Genomic DNA, 16061 nt, shown 5'->3' with positions numbered 1-16061 from the left:
TTTACTTTTTTAACAAACCTAGGTAATTGTAAAAGTGAATGAAAAGGAAAAACAGTGTATTTAAATTTCAGATTACTGTGGCCAGAGTTAGGAGGATTTGCTTATTAAAGACATTCAGGATTAGGATCTGTTTTGAGGAAGAACATGAAGTGAAATTTTATTTGCAATACATTCAATAATTACTTAATTGTAAGACAAATATTGTTAAGTATTTTCTTGAGTGTTGATTAAGCAGTTATATATCTTTTGAGCTGGTGTTTTTCATGGAAATACTTTATTTTTCTGTCTATTTTGGAGTTTAGCTTTGCTACATAAACTAATCTGGCTTGGAAATTATTTGTTTTTAGTGCTTGAAATATTTCACTCCAAGCTCTTCTGGCCTTTAGGGCCTGTGTTGAGAAGTCTGCTATGTTTGCAATTGGTTTCCTTTATATGTGTTTTTGTTTGTTTGTTTGTTTGTTCGTTTTTCTCTGACTGCTTTTAAAATTCTGGGTGGTTTTATATTTTTGCTGTCCATCTGATAAAGTAATAAGGGCATGCTTTGGTGAGCTTTTTAAATTAAATTTGTGTAGTGCTCTATAAGTATTGCTTACTTGTATTTTAAACTCATATTCAGAAATTTTCTTCTGTGATTTCTGTAATCATGTTAGTAAATCCATCAAAGATTTTACACAGCAAAGAAATCAACTAGTAGAGTGAAAGACAACCTACAGATTGGGAAAAAAAAGTTCCCAGCTACTCCTCAGAGGACTAATATCTAGAACATATAAAGAACTCAAAAAAATTAAACCACTTAAAATTAAAGGCCCTGTCAAGAAAGGGCAAGAGAATGAGCAGACACTTCAGAGAGAAAAAATATAAAATATTCAGTATCTTGGGCCATTAGAGAAATGGACATTAAAACAATGCTAAGATTTCATCTTATTCAGAAAAGAATGACAATCATTAAGAAATCAAACAATAACAAATGCTGGTGAGGCTGTGGTGAAAAAGGACCCCTCCATTGTTTATTGAAATGTAAACTAGTATAAACACTATGGAAATAAGCATGGAGATTTCTCAAGTAACTGAAATTAGAAATTCCATATGACGCAGCTATTCTCTTTTTAAGTATTTTCTCCAAAGAGTTTAAGATATCCTACTACAGTGAAACATAAATACCAATGTTCATAGAAGCATAATTTGTAATAGCTAAATCTTGAAAGCAGCCTGTATGCCCATCAACAGATGATTGGATAAAGAAAATGTGATATCCATCTATCTATAATACTCAGCTATGAAAAATGATAAATTTGAGATATTTCTAGGAAAAAATGGATGCACTTTTAAAATATAATGTTGAGTGAAATTAACCAGACACACAAGCTTAAATACCGTATGGTATCTCTAATTTTTGTGAGGCATAGTACAAACAAAGAGAATAATAAAGGATGAATTGAAAGGTATAAGGCGATGGATCTCTTGCAATAGGGAAGCAGTCCAAGGAAACAAAGGTGAGGAGTGAGGACAAGGGGTAAGAGAAATAAGTAGATAATGATAAGATAGGGACAGGAAATTAATAACTTCAGTGAATGTAAAGAGTATATGCCATAACATGGGCTAAGATTAATAATATCAATAAGAATGAAAAATCGGTATAGAGGAATTATAGGAGGAGGGAGGAAAGTGAGTAAGGGTAAAGGGATTTAAAAAAACTAAGCTGTAGTATGTACATGTACCCACTCCCCAAGATGATTGCAAACTGCATGTACTGCAAATATGTACTGTATCAATAAAATGAAAAAAGTTAAATTTTGAAAAATTGAGAAGAAAGGAGGAGCAGAGGCAGAGACTAGGAGAGCAAGGGTAAAGAGAGGCCTGGAAAGACGCAAAAACCACAAAAGGTAAAGGGAAGGGTTTGAGAAAAGTTAGTTTTATCACAGTCCAAAAATAAAAAAATTATGAAGAAAGAAAGTTAATGAACCATATGGATTTAGCCATAGAGGATACTCTTCATGGTATTTTATAACTATATCTCTGTATTGTTGAAATTGTAAAGCAGTTTGATTTAAGTATCTATTGATTGTGTATATTATCATAGAAATGCGAAGTTAAAAACATACTGCATTGGTTGAGAGTTGATCCTCTGGGGCCTTTTTTGGACTTGCATCTCTGCTTCATGCTTTATTAACAGTGTGGCAATGGACAAATATTTAACGTCTCCGAGCCCATGTTTCCTTATTTGTACAATTGAAATAATACTATTGCCTGACAAATAGAGTTGTGGTGAAAATTAAATTAATGAACACTTGGTAAAATAAACACCTAGGATAATCCTTCCAAAGAAATAGGTATAGGAAAATCCTAGTTTACTGTTTTGATATCTTTTTTTAAAGGGAAGCATTTAGTGTCCTATACTTCCATAAATAAATCATATCAATCAAAATATGATTAGAGTTGCTACATATTACAGGAAATATATGTTTTCTGATATATATATTTACTGATCTTGACACAGAGGTTATAAGTAATTTTGGAGTTGTTCACAAACTACTTTTTGAATTTAAAATAGTTACTTAAAACAAATAATGTCTAGAAATTTTTTATTTACAGTGGTCGCACTAAGAATCCTAAAGAAAATTATTAGGAAGAACATAAGTTGTATTGTGTAGTTGTATTGTGTGAAATATTGAGACATTCCACCATCCGTATTTTCTATATTTTTGTCTTAGACGTATATTTTCCATTTATTTTCAAATGCATAAAGGGATAATTTCTAATAATCTATGGCAAAAATATTCCCTGTCTCAAAATTTAGTGGCATTTGCGGTCTTTATATACTGCATTCCCAAAGCAAATATTAAAATTTAATAAAATAAATGCCCCCAAACCCATTTTAAGTTAATAAAGGAGAAGCTAGGTTTAACACATTACCTATATTTATCTTGTATATTCAGGTGTGCATAAGTGTTTAACATATTTATTGTAATTTTATGTTTTAACAAAAACATTCAATAAGAATTTTAGACTGTTAGTGTGGCCACATTTTGTGCTTCTTCTATTTTAAGAAGAAATCCATTATTTTAGTAAAGAAATGCAAGTATGAAAGTAGCTACATTCAATTCTGACCTAGTAACATGATAACACAGTTGGAAACTAGGGAAAGAAAAAAACACGCTTATAGTTATTACACAAATTGCTTGATATTTAGAAGTGCTCCATCTATAAAATGACTGTAGCAATAAGCACTCTTTTAAAAATTGTGATAACTCTTATGAAAAGGAGCAAAGACATCAGATTATGCCCATAAATTAATATTTTTCATACACAAAATATGCTGATATAGTGAATTTTAATGGTATGAGTGAATGTCTAAAAATGGCCGAGTAATGATCTAATTAGATCCTTTGAAAAGGCTATTCCTTTAATATAAAAAATATGCTACATCATGGGCTGGGAATCTAGCTCAGCAGCATCGCACCTGCCTGGCAAGGAAAAGGTCCTGAGTTCGATCTCTGATACCAAAAAAAAATAAAAACTACTATATCAGCAACACAAGAAACAAATACCATGTTGTAGCTGCGGTAGAGTAGAAACAATGCTTAAAATATTCTACTTTTCTGAGGAATCACAGAGACAAAAGCACAGGGAAGGAATTCTAAAGTAAGTAGCTATATATTGTAAATTCATTTTACAATAATAAGTAGTATTTCTAATAACAAGTATGGTACCATAAAACAAAGTTTGAACATTCTGGCCCAATACTAGCTTGATAATTCTGTTTATAAATAAAGAGGAACCAGAGATTGAAGGACTCTCAAGCTTCAAAAGCTATATGTATTAATTCAACACATTTCAAATAATTTTTAACTTAAATTAAATATGTCTATGTTGCTTTTTGAAATTGTGATTCCTTCATTAATGCTTTATTCTCCAGTGTCCCACAAGAGTTTTTCTAATATTCAAACACTTACATGGTAGGTTAAGTAATTAAGGAATAGTGTGTTAAGTAATTAAAAATATATTGCCACATCGTTTTCTGATGACTTATATAAAAATAATTCCATTAAACTTTCTAAATCAATACACTGGATGGTTGTGTGACAATTTAATACTAGCTATAAATAAATAGAAATGCTTTGCATTTTCTATGTTCAATCCTTCTCAGAATAAATGAAGAAATAAAACATAGCCAGGACTTAGGAAGAGAGAAGACATTGCAATGATTTTTTTCAAATTCAATTAAGAATAGAAAATATAATAAAGTATTATCAAAAGGCATTAATATTCATTTATTGCAAACAGCTCAAAAAAAGACGCAAAATTTCTGAGTGCCATAGGAAACCTCCGTATCTACTCTGTTTGGAACAGGGACAAAGAAATGTTGGCTCCTTAGTGCTAAAATTAAGAGAAAATGTTCCCAAGAAGGAAAGTAATTTGATGTGCCTCATCTTTAAAAAAAATAGTCCTAAAGCAGTTTTATAAAATGTCCCTCCTTCCTTTAAAGTTTGAGTGTGCTTGCTTATTCCCTTCCACACTCTCCTTCCTTTCACACACACACACACACACACACACACACACACACAATCACAAGGTAGCAGTGGTCATCATGCCTTCTGTTAGTCACACCCTGCATACATTCTCTGCATCTTTATTCTCCCCTTGAATTGCTAAGAATTCTCTCCACTTCCTTTATCTATTCCTACTTCATAACCCTATGGTTTTATGCTCCTTAAATTTCCACCCCATTTCAATCTATATGCACTACATGCACGTACTAGATACCATCACTTTGCAATTAATATTTTTAAAAATGAGGATATCTAAGTGATATTACCTGCATGGTTACTTAAGGTTTTTGTTCTAATCTTAGAAAACAACATTCAATAGGAATAATTCAAAGTGTACTGAAGCCAGTGTTGGTATAAATACAGACAGATAGAAGAACCTTCCTGCAATCTCATCATAACTAGGAACATATCAGGAAAAATGAATTTGGAGGCAGGAGAAGCACACAAACTCATTTACAGAAAGGTCACATGGTAAAATGTACATGCATTTAGTATTGCACTTACATTAACACTTATTTGTACACTTGAAAAGAAAAATTGGGAGGGAAATAAAAGAATACCAGTATCAAAAGAATGATATCAAAATGCTTAAATGTTGATATCTCTTTGAAATATTCAGCTTTTAAGAGAGGAACACGAATAAAAAATACTAAACTTCCGAATACAATTGTATTGGTGATTCATTATAAATTGTATCAAATAGTCCCATTCTAATTATAATAGTCCATAGAGTAATAGCCATTCCATTAAAACATATATTATAATTAACATGATTATTGCTTCATTTTTAAGTGATTAAGGTAAATTACTTCAAATAAAAGAATTTTATTTGCTCTGTTGCTACAGAGTGTAGCCAATGAAAAAATCATTACAATTACAATTATTTGGTTGATGTGGATTGTATTGTCAATTACATGAGCGTTTATTGTTATTCTTGTTATTTTCAAATAAGAGTTAATGAAATTTCATGAAGTGATATATTCAAATATATTTTATTAATGATTAGCTTTAAGAAAATGAACTATTGATTCTACATATCTTACATACTACATACTAATGATTCTACATATCTCTCAATAATAATAATAGAAACCTTCAGTCATATATCTTTTTCAACTATAACTAAATTTGGAATAATCATAAACATTTCTCCATATAAAATTAACTAGAGTTACTAAAGTTAAAACATCAAAGCTTTTCCCATATAAAGTGTTAATTATATAAATGTCTATGTTTTGCTCTGTTCTTTTTTGCTAATAAGATTTTTGGAAAATTTTGTAAGTGACTAAGTCATGATATTTCTGCTATCACTCTAATGACTATTCTGCTATTTATTAACCTTTCAAAAATTATTAAAGAGTAAATTTATGAAGAGCCGGGCCGGAGATTTAGCTCAGTGGTTCCGGCGCCTGCCTAGCAAGTGCAAGGTCCCGAGTTCGATCCCTGGTACCAAAAAAAAAAAAAAAAAATTTATGAAGAGCCTTTTACTCACTTTTTACTCATAGGCCAAAAGTCAAATATTGTATTGCAGGACTTTAAATGAGGGTAAGAAATTAAATTTCTTGTACTGTGTCCAGTTTGGGTTCAGGGAAAATATGTGAGGGCATACTGATATCTGCTAAGGGCAGTTCTCTTTTCTCAACTCCAGAGGATTACTTAAACCCTCCTCTAGCAAAAAAGGAGAAAACTAGCAATATATTCTTTTATAGGAAAAGTTAATTACAAATTATATGTCTCCATGTCATTTGAAGCATAATAACATAGATAAGCATAATGATAACTTGTGCCCCCAAATTTCACATTCACCACTAGGCATGAAGTTTATAAAAGAAAATGTAAAATAATTAGCTTGACTGAAAAACCTCTTAAGATATAAGCTACATAATTTATTTTAAATGCATACATATATGTACAGATACATATGTAAAATTAAGATTTTAAGATAACCCTAAAATTTTGTATTTTTTAATTGTTTGCTTTTTATAATTATAAGTAAAATAAAAATTTATCCTTGACTGCTATAAATAGCAAATTTCTAAAAGTATAAAAATGAAGACGTGCTATTTGCTTCTTCCATTATTTTAGAATATAAAAAATAATTCGGCTAAAAATATCTAAAATGCCGATCAAGTGAAAATTACATCTTGATAGTCTCTATCTTATTCCAATAGCACACTTTAAAACCTACTGATGAATATTTTTGGAAAGGTACACTCAATGCTAACTTAATTGTTTCTATAATAAAAGTTGTGAACATATAGATGAAATTTGATAAATCACTGCAATTTAGTTTTCAAATATTCAGAGATTCATTCTGATCTACCTCGTCAGCATCCATGGCTGTCAGTTGCATAATCTTAGAGCCATCTCCAATGTTCTCCTCGACAGTGAGATCCAGCATGTCAGTAGGAAATACTGGTGGATTGTCATTGATATCCTGAAGTGTTATTTCTACCTATAAAGAACAAAAACCACAAACAATGCATGAGAACTCTTTTGTCTGAAAGATATCAAGTAAAATGCATACCATGAATCCCCAAAACTAGACCTACCAAAATGAATCAGAACCTTAACATTCAAACAACAAAAAACATCCCTTGGGAAAGTTGTGAAATATTTATAAGCAAATGATAAAGGCAAATGAAAATCATTTGACTTGATTATAGTAATTAATTATGAATGCTCTCTATGGAGTTTATACTAGAAAAGGTCCACTGATCCACTGTCATTTTAATCCCCAGTGAAAAACTACCACGACTGAGGACCATGTGTCATTCAACCATTAAATCCTTCCTCACTCAGATGAAGTGGTGTAAAATTTCTACCTGAAATGTTCACATACTGGCAAGTAATGTCAGGGGAAAATAAAGACATTCACATAATGGTTTAAGTAAACCTCAAATTTTCCCCTTCAAAATAAACCATCAACTTTTGGAGGTAGATAAATACATCTTCTCTCCATCTCCAATCCAATCAACATATCTTAATTTGTGACTAAAACTAACCAATCATTTCTTTCTAATGTTATGTTTATATATGTTACAAATATTAAGGGCTTTGTTTGAAAGTTCCTAGACAGAGTTATTTGTTTGTTTCCCTGCCTAAGAAAAATTGTTTAGAAGAAGGGATTTGTGAAATCTAAACAATAAGTTCAAACCATGTGTTTCTTTTTTGAGCGAGGTACGGAAAGCTGGAGACACGATAAGAAAAAGGAAGACAGATGCTAATAAAGCTGAAAGCTTCCCCATGTGGATCACAAAATTAAGTCATGGAGAAAAAGCCATGAATCCAGTTAGCAAGGCTATAGCCAGGACATTTTTCTCATGGGATGAAATGCCATCTTTTACAGTTATGCTGTAAAAACTGTATCAGATCCAAAAGTGAATAGGATGAATATCAGGAGAGAGGAGAAAGCCCAAGAATCCTGCTTTTCCTTTTTTTTAAGGAGGAGCATAGGTGGGGCAAAAGAAGACAAAAGTAGGATTGTCATGAATCTCTGAGTAGCATAAGGGGAAAATATAGGAAAGTTAGACAAATGGTTAACCAATTGATAAAAAGAGTAAAGTAAAAAAACAACATACAAAGCAAAGTAACAAGTAATTGTTATACCGCTAGTTTCACCTTTTAGTAGAAGAGTTTTGATCATAGCAAATAGCTTTCATTAGTGAAGAAAATACGAAGACAGGCAGTCTCTCAGTTAGAATCTGCCACTTCTCCTTTCAGCTAGTAACCATCTTTCTCTGTATCACTTCCTTTGAGAAAAGTTCCACTGTAACTTCCATGTCCTGGAAGAGCATTCCTAACTTTCTTGGAGGCTTGCACATATTATGGGTTTAGAAATGGAGAGCCCAGAGTTCAAATTCTTGTCTGTTCACTTATTAGGTAGATGAACTCAAACACATTTCTTTTAGCTTCAAAACTTCATCTTAAAAATAAGGGTAACAACATATGTCTGAGAACATTTTATGAAGACTAAACTTGGATGATACCGGTAAAGTGGTTAGAATAGTCCTTGCATAAAAGAAAAGTTGAATATCAAAGTCAATTTTGGTTTTCAAGCTATCAAGTCAGTCTTAAGCCTTCCTTAGAGACAGAGAGGGACTTTTAGAAAAAAGATTCAATAAAGCAAAATTCTAGGCTCCACAACTATGATTCAATACAACTTTTAATCATCTCTGGTATGTATTTAGCATGTTTTAAGCTTTCATGTAGGAAGAGTTTTGAAATATGTACATACATTCATATACATGCATTTAAAATGCTGAAACTTGCTAATTTAAGAATAAATGGTTCTGAAATGTGATCTGATGGTTATTCAAGAATATAATTGTTAATATTCTTCAGAAATTGGTAAATATTTTTATTATACACATCACCTTTTTTTCATATATTTATATATAGTCCTTAAAATACTGGTCAAAAGAAAATGAAGACTCACATAACTAATTAGACTGCCTCTTAAACTCTGAATTTAAGTTTAGTACAATGTTTTAAAAATTCTAAATTGTCCTTCACCTGCATGTTTATGACTTCTTCTATTTGTATATGATTGTGTACATGTACTGGTGAGAGAATGTGCATGTTAATATGCTTATGTGTGTGAGTGGATTGTGTAAGTGTATATGCAAGTGACTATGTATCCACATGGAAGAAAACTATATTGAAACTAAGGAGAGAGGCTGGGGATTTAGCTCAGTGGCCCCATGCCTGCCTCTCAAGCAAAGGTCCAGAGTTTGGTGCCTGTACCAAAAAAGAAACTAAGGAGAATCCAGATTAGCATTATTTAAATATGATAGCAAAAGCACAGCATGAAATAGTACTATAGACTAGATGAAAATTGTGCATAACAAAATATTTCTCATTGTAAATGGGAGTATATGAATTGAACACTCTTTTACATTTTAATAGTTAACAACAAAATCACCAAATCAAACCACCGTACATTGTTTTAGGTTATAAGTGTACATACAATCACATGAAACACACACACAAAAACACATATATAAATATATAAAATCCTCACAAGAAAATTACCTCTTTGGAGGTAAGAACTCTTATCTTTCCATTTGACAGCTGAGTTACTAGGTAACTACTCAATGTTACAAAATCACCCAGCTTGTTGCACATGAGAGACTACTGTGCAACAAACCTGTTTCTGTCATGTGTATGTGTGTAGAATAAAAATAATAATATTAAAAATATATTATGTCACAGATAAGTAAATATATTTTCATAAATGTGTTTATCATTCTTTTTGGAATCAGGATGTAAGATGGTTTCATCATGGATGCCAACACCTATTTATTCAATATTCTAGAATCCATCCAATGATTGGCATGCATTAGTCACTAAGAATTCAGAAAAAATTTGGAAAGGTCACCATTCCTTGCAGGAAATTGGTGAAATATGGCAATACAAATATTTACAAAAGGAAACTTTTACACTTATCCCCGAGAAAACACACTGTTGACATCTTTGTCCCATACACCATGGGTAATTCTTTGAACTGCCTCACCTCTTGACCTCGGTAGTTACCATTTCTCCTGGTGATTACAGATCCAAACCTATTCTTTGGTTTGATGCTAACAATTACTACATCCTCTTTAGCTTAAGATGTGGTGTGATTTGTTTTGAAATGTTATCATATAAAACACATGAATCAAACATTCGAAGTTTAGAAAAAATTTCTTGAAACAATAATTGAGGAATTATACAGTACTTTTAAAAGATCTCCTTCTCTACAAATTAGATCATTTTAAAGAATACAGATAATGGTTATTAGTGCTTGCCTTAAGATTTTAAAATGTTAAAATAGTCCTTTATATTATTCCTAAACTTAAAAAGGACATATAAAATACATTCCATTTTTAAAAAACACAAAGCAAGAATTACTGCATACCTAACTAGCTTTTAGTGCTAGCATTGGCCTTTTAGTGTTTAACTTGTGTTTTGACATTTCTTTAGACTTGAAGTAGTGAAAATAGTTACATTTGTATATTCATTTTGTAAAGGAGAAAAATCACAGATTTAACTCAGAAACTCCTCTTTCTGAGTGATATTTTAAAGAAAAACAAAGCTGCCACTAGTCCCTATAATTTAAGTCCAGAGGCTATTTTCAAGGTATTAATTCTGAATGATTGTGAAAATTGACCTTCAAAGATGAAAGAAACATTATGCTGTTAAGATAAGACACTTGCATATTTTATGCATTCCTATCAGATGTTGACCTATGTGCTGAGACATGCATGGCTTCACTGGCTACAATATCAAGGACAGTTGGTAGCTTCACAATTGACTTAATCATAACAAATACATCAACTGGGACTGGTTGAATTACAGGTATTGTCCACTGCCACCATTCTTGTGACCATTTAAGGATCTGTAGAATAGTAACTATCTTGGCTGAGACAACAGATCCTTAGACATTGAAATCTTGGCAAACAAAATCATTACATTTAGAGGCAAAAATGTGACTGAGATTAAAAAAAATAATGTCCAACTAGTTCAAAAATTGTCCAATCTTTTGGCAGTTTATAAAGGTAAAAGTTCAATTGAAAATGTGGCTTTAAATATTGGTACCAGACGTCCTTATAGTTAAACACCAAACAGTACACAAATAGTTGCTATAAAATGAAAACAATGTTTTCTTCCTTTAATTTTTTTCTATAGTATACAGTTTATCACATTACTTTGCACTATTCAAAAATGATATTATATCTTGGAGGGTTTTTTTTAGAATTTAGTCAATAGATCAGCACATAGCTACATAATCAATGACCAATCATTGCTCAAAAATAACAGTCAAACTATTACATATAAATGGATCTAACTATAAAACATGGTATTTCACTGGTTGAAGTTGTCATTATAATATGAAGTCAAGTATAAGGCACTGACTAAAATAGCAAGACCCTTTATGAACTCATTCTCCAATTAAATTACAATCAAATGGTAGTCGCTACCACCACAACCACAATTATAAACTCTCTGCAAGCTAAATAAAAAGGTTCTTAATGAAACAGAATTGTTAAAATTCTGAAAGTTATTTTAATTCATAACTTTCCATGAAGCTATATAAAATATATGGAAAAACTACCCCCACACACACTTTGGAATACTTAGGATACAAAGAACACTGAAAGCTCAGAAATGTATTTATTTGCAAGAAATAGTATTACTGTTTTTTGAAGAAATCTTAAATATCATCACGTTCATTTCCTTCATTTTACAGAGGATAAGAACTAAGACATTCAAATATCAAGTGATCTGCATAAGAAAGACAATGTTAGGCCTTCTACCTCTCACCCACCGAAATTTCCAGAGACTTGTGCACAGCCAGGAGTGAGGAGCAAGCTGCCTAATTCACCTAATACCACGAGACCCTGATCTTTGCACAGAAGTAGGACCTTTCATATAAAAGATATAATTGACATCAAAACCAGGAAAATTATTTTGAATAAATTAATATTTCCTGGGGTACTTGCAAATATTTTATGCACATTCTTACTCAATTTTAGGAGTTCTGATCTGTACCTAAGAAAAGATTATCTGTGAGGATTTGTCTTATGAATGTCAGGGGAAAAGTATTAATCATTCAACAGGAAGGTCATGGATGATATATATTACAAATAAAGAAATTAGTTAAATTGTAAATATAAATGAAAGTAATTGCTTTTAAACTACTGACAAGATGTTTCTTTTACTTAACTGATACAATATTCATAAATATTCATTTTGGAAATAATTAAAATATAGCTAGAGTTTTGAAAGAAAGTATAGAGACTACAAGATAGTAAAATATGCTGCATCAAGGCAAACAGTGCTGGATTACTTGGTTCTTTAGTGGGAAACATAATTATGGACATCTCTGGCATTTTATTCTTATAAAATTGACACTCCCAAATTAAATTCTTCATACAATACTAGGCTACCTCAACTGCATGTATTATGACAAAGCATTAGATCCAAAATATTGTTTAGAGTTCATATGTATTACCTCTAAAAATACTAGGATAATTCCGTCAAGATTACATTTAAGTACACCTTTTAGTGAACAGTTCTGTTAAAAAAATTATTTGAGTAATACAATTTTATAGCTCTGATTTCTTTTTAAAAATTTATATAGTACAGAAGTTAGTACAGGTTGAGTATCCATTATCCAAGGTGCTTCTGATAAGAAATGTTTGGGATGCAGTAGTTTTCAGATTTTGAAATATTGGATATACATAATGCAGTATCTTGGGAATTTGACTCAACTCCAAATACAACTTCATTTATGTTTAATATATATCTTATAAAAATAGACTGAAGCTAATTTTTTTCAATATGTTTACTGTGCCTGTGGTTTGGTAATGATCTGTTTCACATGAAGTCAGGTGTGGAATTTTCTTATGTGGCATCTTCATGTTCAAAATGTTTTAGATTTTGGAGAATTTTGGATTTGAGACCTTCAGGGTAGGGAAGTTCAACTTGTAATTGCAATTTTCAAGTTATCAAAGATCATTAGTACTACTTAAATAAGTGACTTTTAGATTCTGAGATTCTGAGAATAAGAGTTTGTCTTATTTTACCTCACAAGTTAGCCATAGTTAGCATGTAATTTTTCCTTTAGAGATATTTCTGGCTTCAAAGTAAATCCTGGTTTTTATGTATTTTTACTAGAGTTCCATGTTCAGCAAGTATAATAGTAAAAGAGATCTGTTACTGGTATGTAGTGTAGTGATCAAAGTTGTGCTCTATTACAGTGGTATTTAGAACCAATCCAGCCCTGTCAATCTCCTAGTTTTTGTGTGCTGCTCCTGCCCTTGTATGTAATTTTTATGATATTAAATAATACTTTATGAAAATTCAGTAATTTCGTACTCAAATAATTACCTAATATTAAAAGAGGTTCTCAAAACATCTATCTGTTCTGTTCACAAAATGTTGCACTTGGAAGATTGCAATAGAATATTCTAAGAAGTGCTTATCACTGCTTCAGAACCTGCTACACTAAACACGACATGAAAGGAAAAATACAATGGAGCTTGTTCAAGTGTGCATTACCATTAATAGGTCACTATGATGTCACTCAAATAACACTTTGCTAAATGATGCCTTCACTTACATTAGGGAAGTACTGCTGAAATTCAGTGAGGAAAATAATCTTACACTCACAGCAATTTTTATTTCATCAGAGTGAAATAAGATGTTGGAAACCTCCTATTTAATTTTCTGTATGGAGACTCAAGTGAGGAGTTGAAGTTGAAACCAAATTATTCAAATTGGAATCCACACCAGGATCAGTACAACCCTCATGCCTGTGCTGCCACTTCCTCTGACCCTGAAAAGGAAAACTCCACCTTTCCTGTCTGAGATGAGACTGGAGTGTGGAATAGGAGTTTGCCCACAATGCAGAGGCCCTGCATTAGGGGAGAGCCCAGTGTCACTGCATCAGGGCAATATATGTAAGTAAAGAAAGACTCTGCATATTGACTTTCAACTTGAGTATTGAGAGAGGACCGTTAATTACACAGACATCAGAATGAAAATATTAGAACCACAGATTCCAATAAACAATCAAATTTCAATTTTAAATGTTCCACAATATTTTCAGATTTCTCTCTTCAAATAAAATGATATACTGCTTGAAATTTAATTCATTAAGATTGATACAACTTCACATTCTAAATATACAACAAACCTTTATTCCTTACATTTGTATCAAAGCCTATGTATTTGGTGATTACACAGTAAAAGTTTGAATTAAATATCAGCAGGTACTTTGACCAGGTATGTTAGTTCTTTTTATAGAAAAACTAGCCACGTGATTTAATTTGATAGAACATGTCTGCCTTTAATATCAAATTTGAAGTATATAAGTAAGTGTGGTCACTGGGAAAAGGAAAATTCAATACCTATTAGTATGATCATGTTTGGATTTAGGCTCTAAGATCTTCCGGTTCTTAACCATAATCAAGAGCTGCATTGCCCTGAAAGGATGGTGCCAGGGTCTGTGTATTTCCTTCAATTTTATTCTTCATTTCTTTCCCTATTTTGGGTGACCACTGGGAATTCTACTGCCATGAGTCTGGGTGAAATGTTTCACTACATCCAGAACACTTCATCATGTAACAGAGCCAAAATCTATTATGGTTTGCAAGTGACTCATATTTTAGTTATGAGAAGGCCCTAACAAAAAACAGTTTACATTTAAATGCCCTAAATGTCAAGAATGTGATGTTTGGACTGTGGAGGTATGCAAGGTCTGACATTATTCTATGAACAACGCTTTTAGGTATTTATTTATTTATGACATATAACCAACCAAATTCTAGAGTCTGTAATGTCTGAAACAACAGTGTACTGTGTAATCTTGATGGTGTGACTGTAAGTTTGAAATTGGAATCTTGAAGAAAATGGGAGAAATCAAACTTTGGAGAAAAAAACCCCTATAATCCCCTCTATTAAAGACTGAGAGGGGCTAAGTGTGTCTTATTAAGTCGACCAATGCAGCCACCACTGCCTATTTGAATGAACCACAAATATTTGAGAACACAAATTTGTTGCAGACTCAAACTCAAGTGGAGTTTCAAGGATCACCTGTGCATTTAGTTATATTTTTTCTTTAGAACTAAAAATATTTAATAAGCAAAGCATTTCAGTAGCAGATTAGTATTTAAATATTATAAATACTAAACACCAATTCAATATATTTTTATAAAACACTTCAGTGAAAGAACATAAAATGATATTTGGTAAAACAACATTTAATGTAGGAGTAAGAAAATTCCATTTTGGGCTAATAAATGTTTTGTCATTTCAAACTTCATATGTTAAATTTAAATTAAATTATATGTATATTCATGTATCTATCCATTTACTTCACACAAAGATGTGTTGGTCTACCCAAGTATTCTGGAATATTAGGAATGAAGGAAGCATACTCATTTTAGGTTCTTTTAGTTTCACTTTTGAAAGCCAAGTAAAAATAAACATAATGAGTTTTAAAACAATGGATTTCTCATATAAGCTACATGTATGTAACTGTGACCAATTATATTTTTGAAACAAAAGCAATTACGTTAATCTCTCACCACTAAAATCCTTCTAGCAGTCAGCAGCATATGTTCTTGGGATTTTGATGCATTTCTTACTAGAAAAGAAATATGATGAGTAACAGGCAGGCTTGGAGAGTAGCCAGAAACGACAAGAAAAGCTAGAAGTGTGGATAAGACATAGTTAACTCCACTCTTGAAACAAAATGCTTTCCATAACTCACTAAATGTGTGGTGACATAATAAAAAGCTAGTGTTGTTGTGCTTTCAATATTGTTCAAATTAAAACCAAATAAGGATTTCTTTTAAGGCAAAGGCAATCATGTGCAACCACTTCAACTTTTCCTGAAATCAATACTACATAATTTCTGCATTTTAACAGATTCTTAAGGACGCCCAAAAGTAAATGCAGAATAAAAGATCAAGTTAAAATATGTGTGGTTTGCATGTGAAACTTATGGAAAGTTTTATACTA

The 16061-nt window shown here is 31.6% G+C and overlaps 1 protein-coding gene across 1 annotated transcript in view; it reads right to left on the bottom strand.

Moving 5' to 3' along the window:
- The window catches only part of Fat4 (FAT atypical cadherin 4), a 192264-nt gene that overhangs the window by 107396 nt on the left and 68807 nt on the right, over window positions 1-16061 (bottom strand). The window contains 1 exon segment of the mRNA XM_004854950.3: window positions 6874-7005. Coding sequence (XP_004855007.2) covers window positions 6874-7005 — 132 coding nt within the window.

The sequence above is a fragment of the Heterocephalus glaber genome, unplaced genomic scaffold (assembly GCF_053883595.1).
Source record: "Heterocephalus glaber isolate CG9 unplaced genomic scaffold, H.glaber_assembly_v1.0 deba00001586, whole genome shotgun sequence".
Classification (NCBI taxonomy): Eukaryota; Metazoa; Chordata; class Mammalia; order Rodentia; family Bathyergidae; genus Heterocephalus; species Heterocephalus glaber.
Note: the sequence above shows the minus strand (reverse complement) of the source record. Positions and strands in the feature narration are given on the sequence as shown.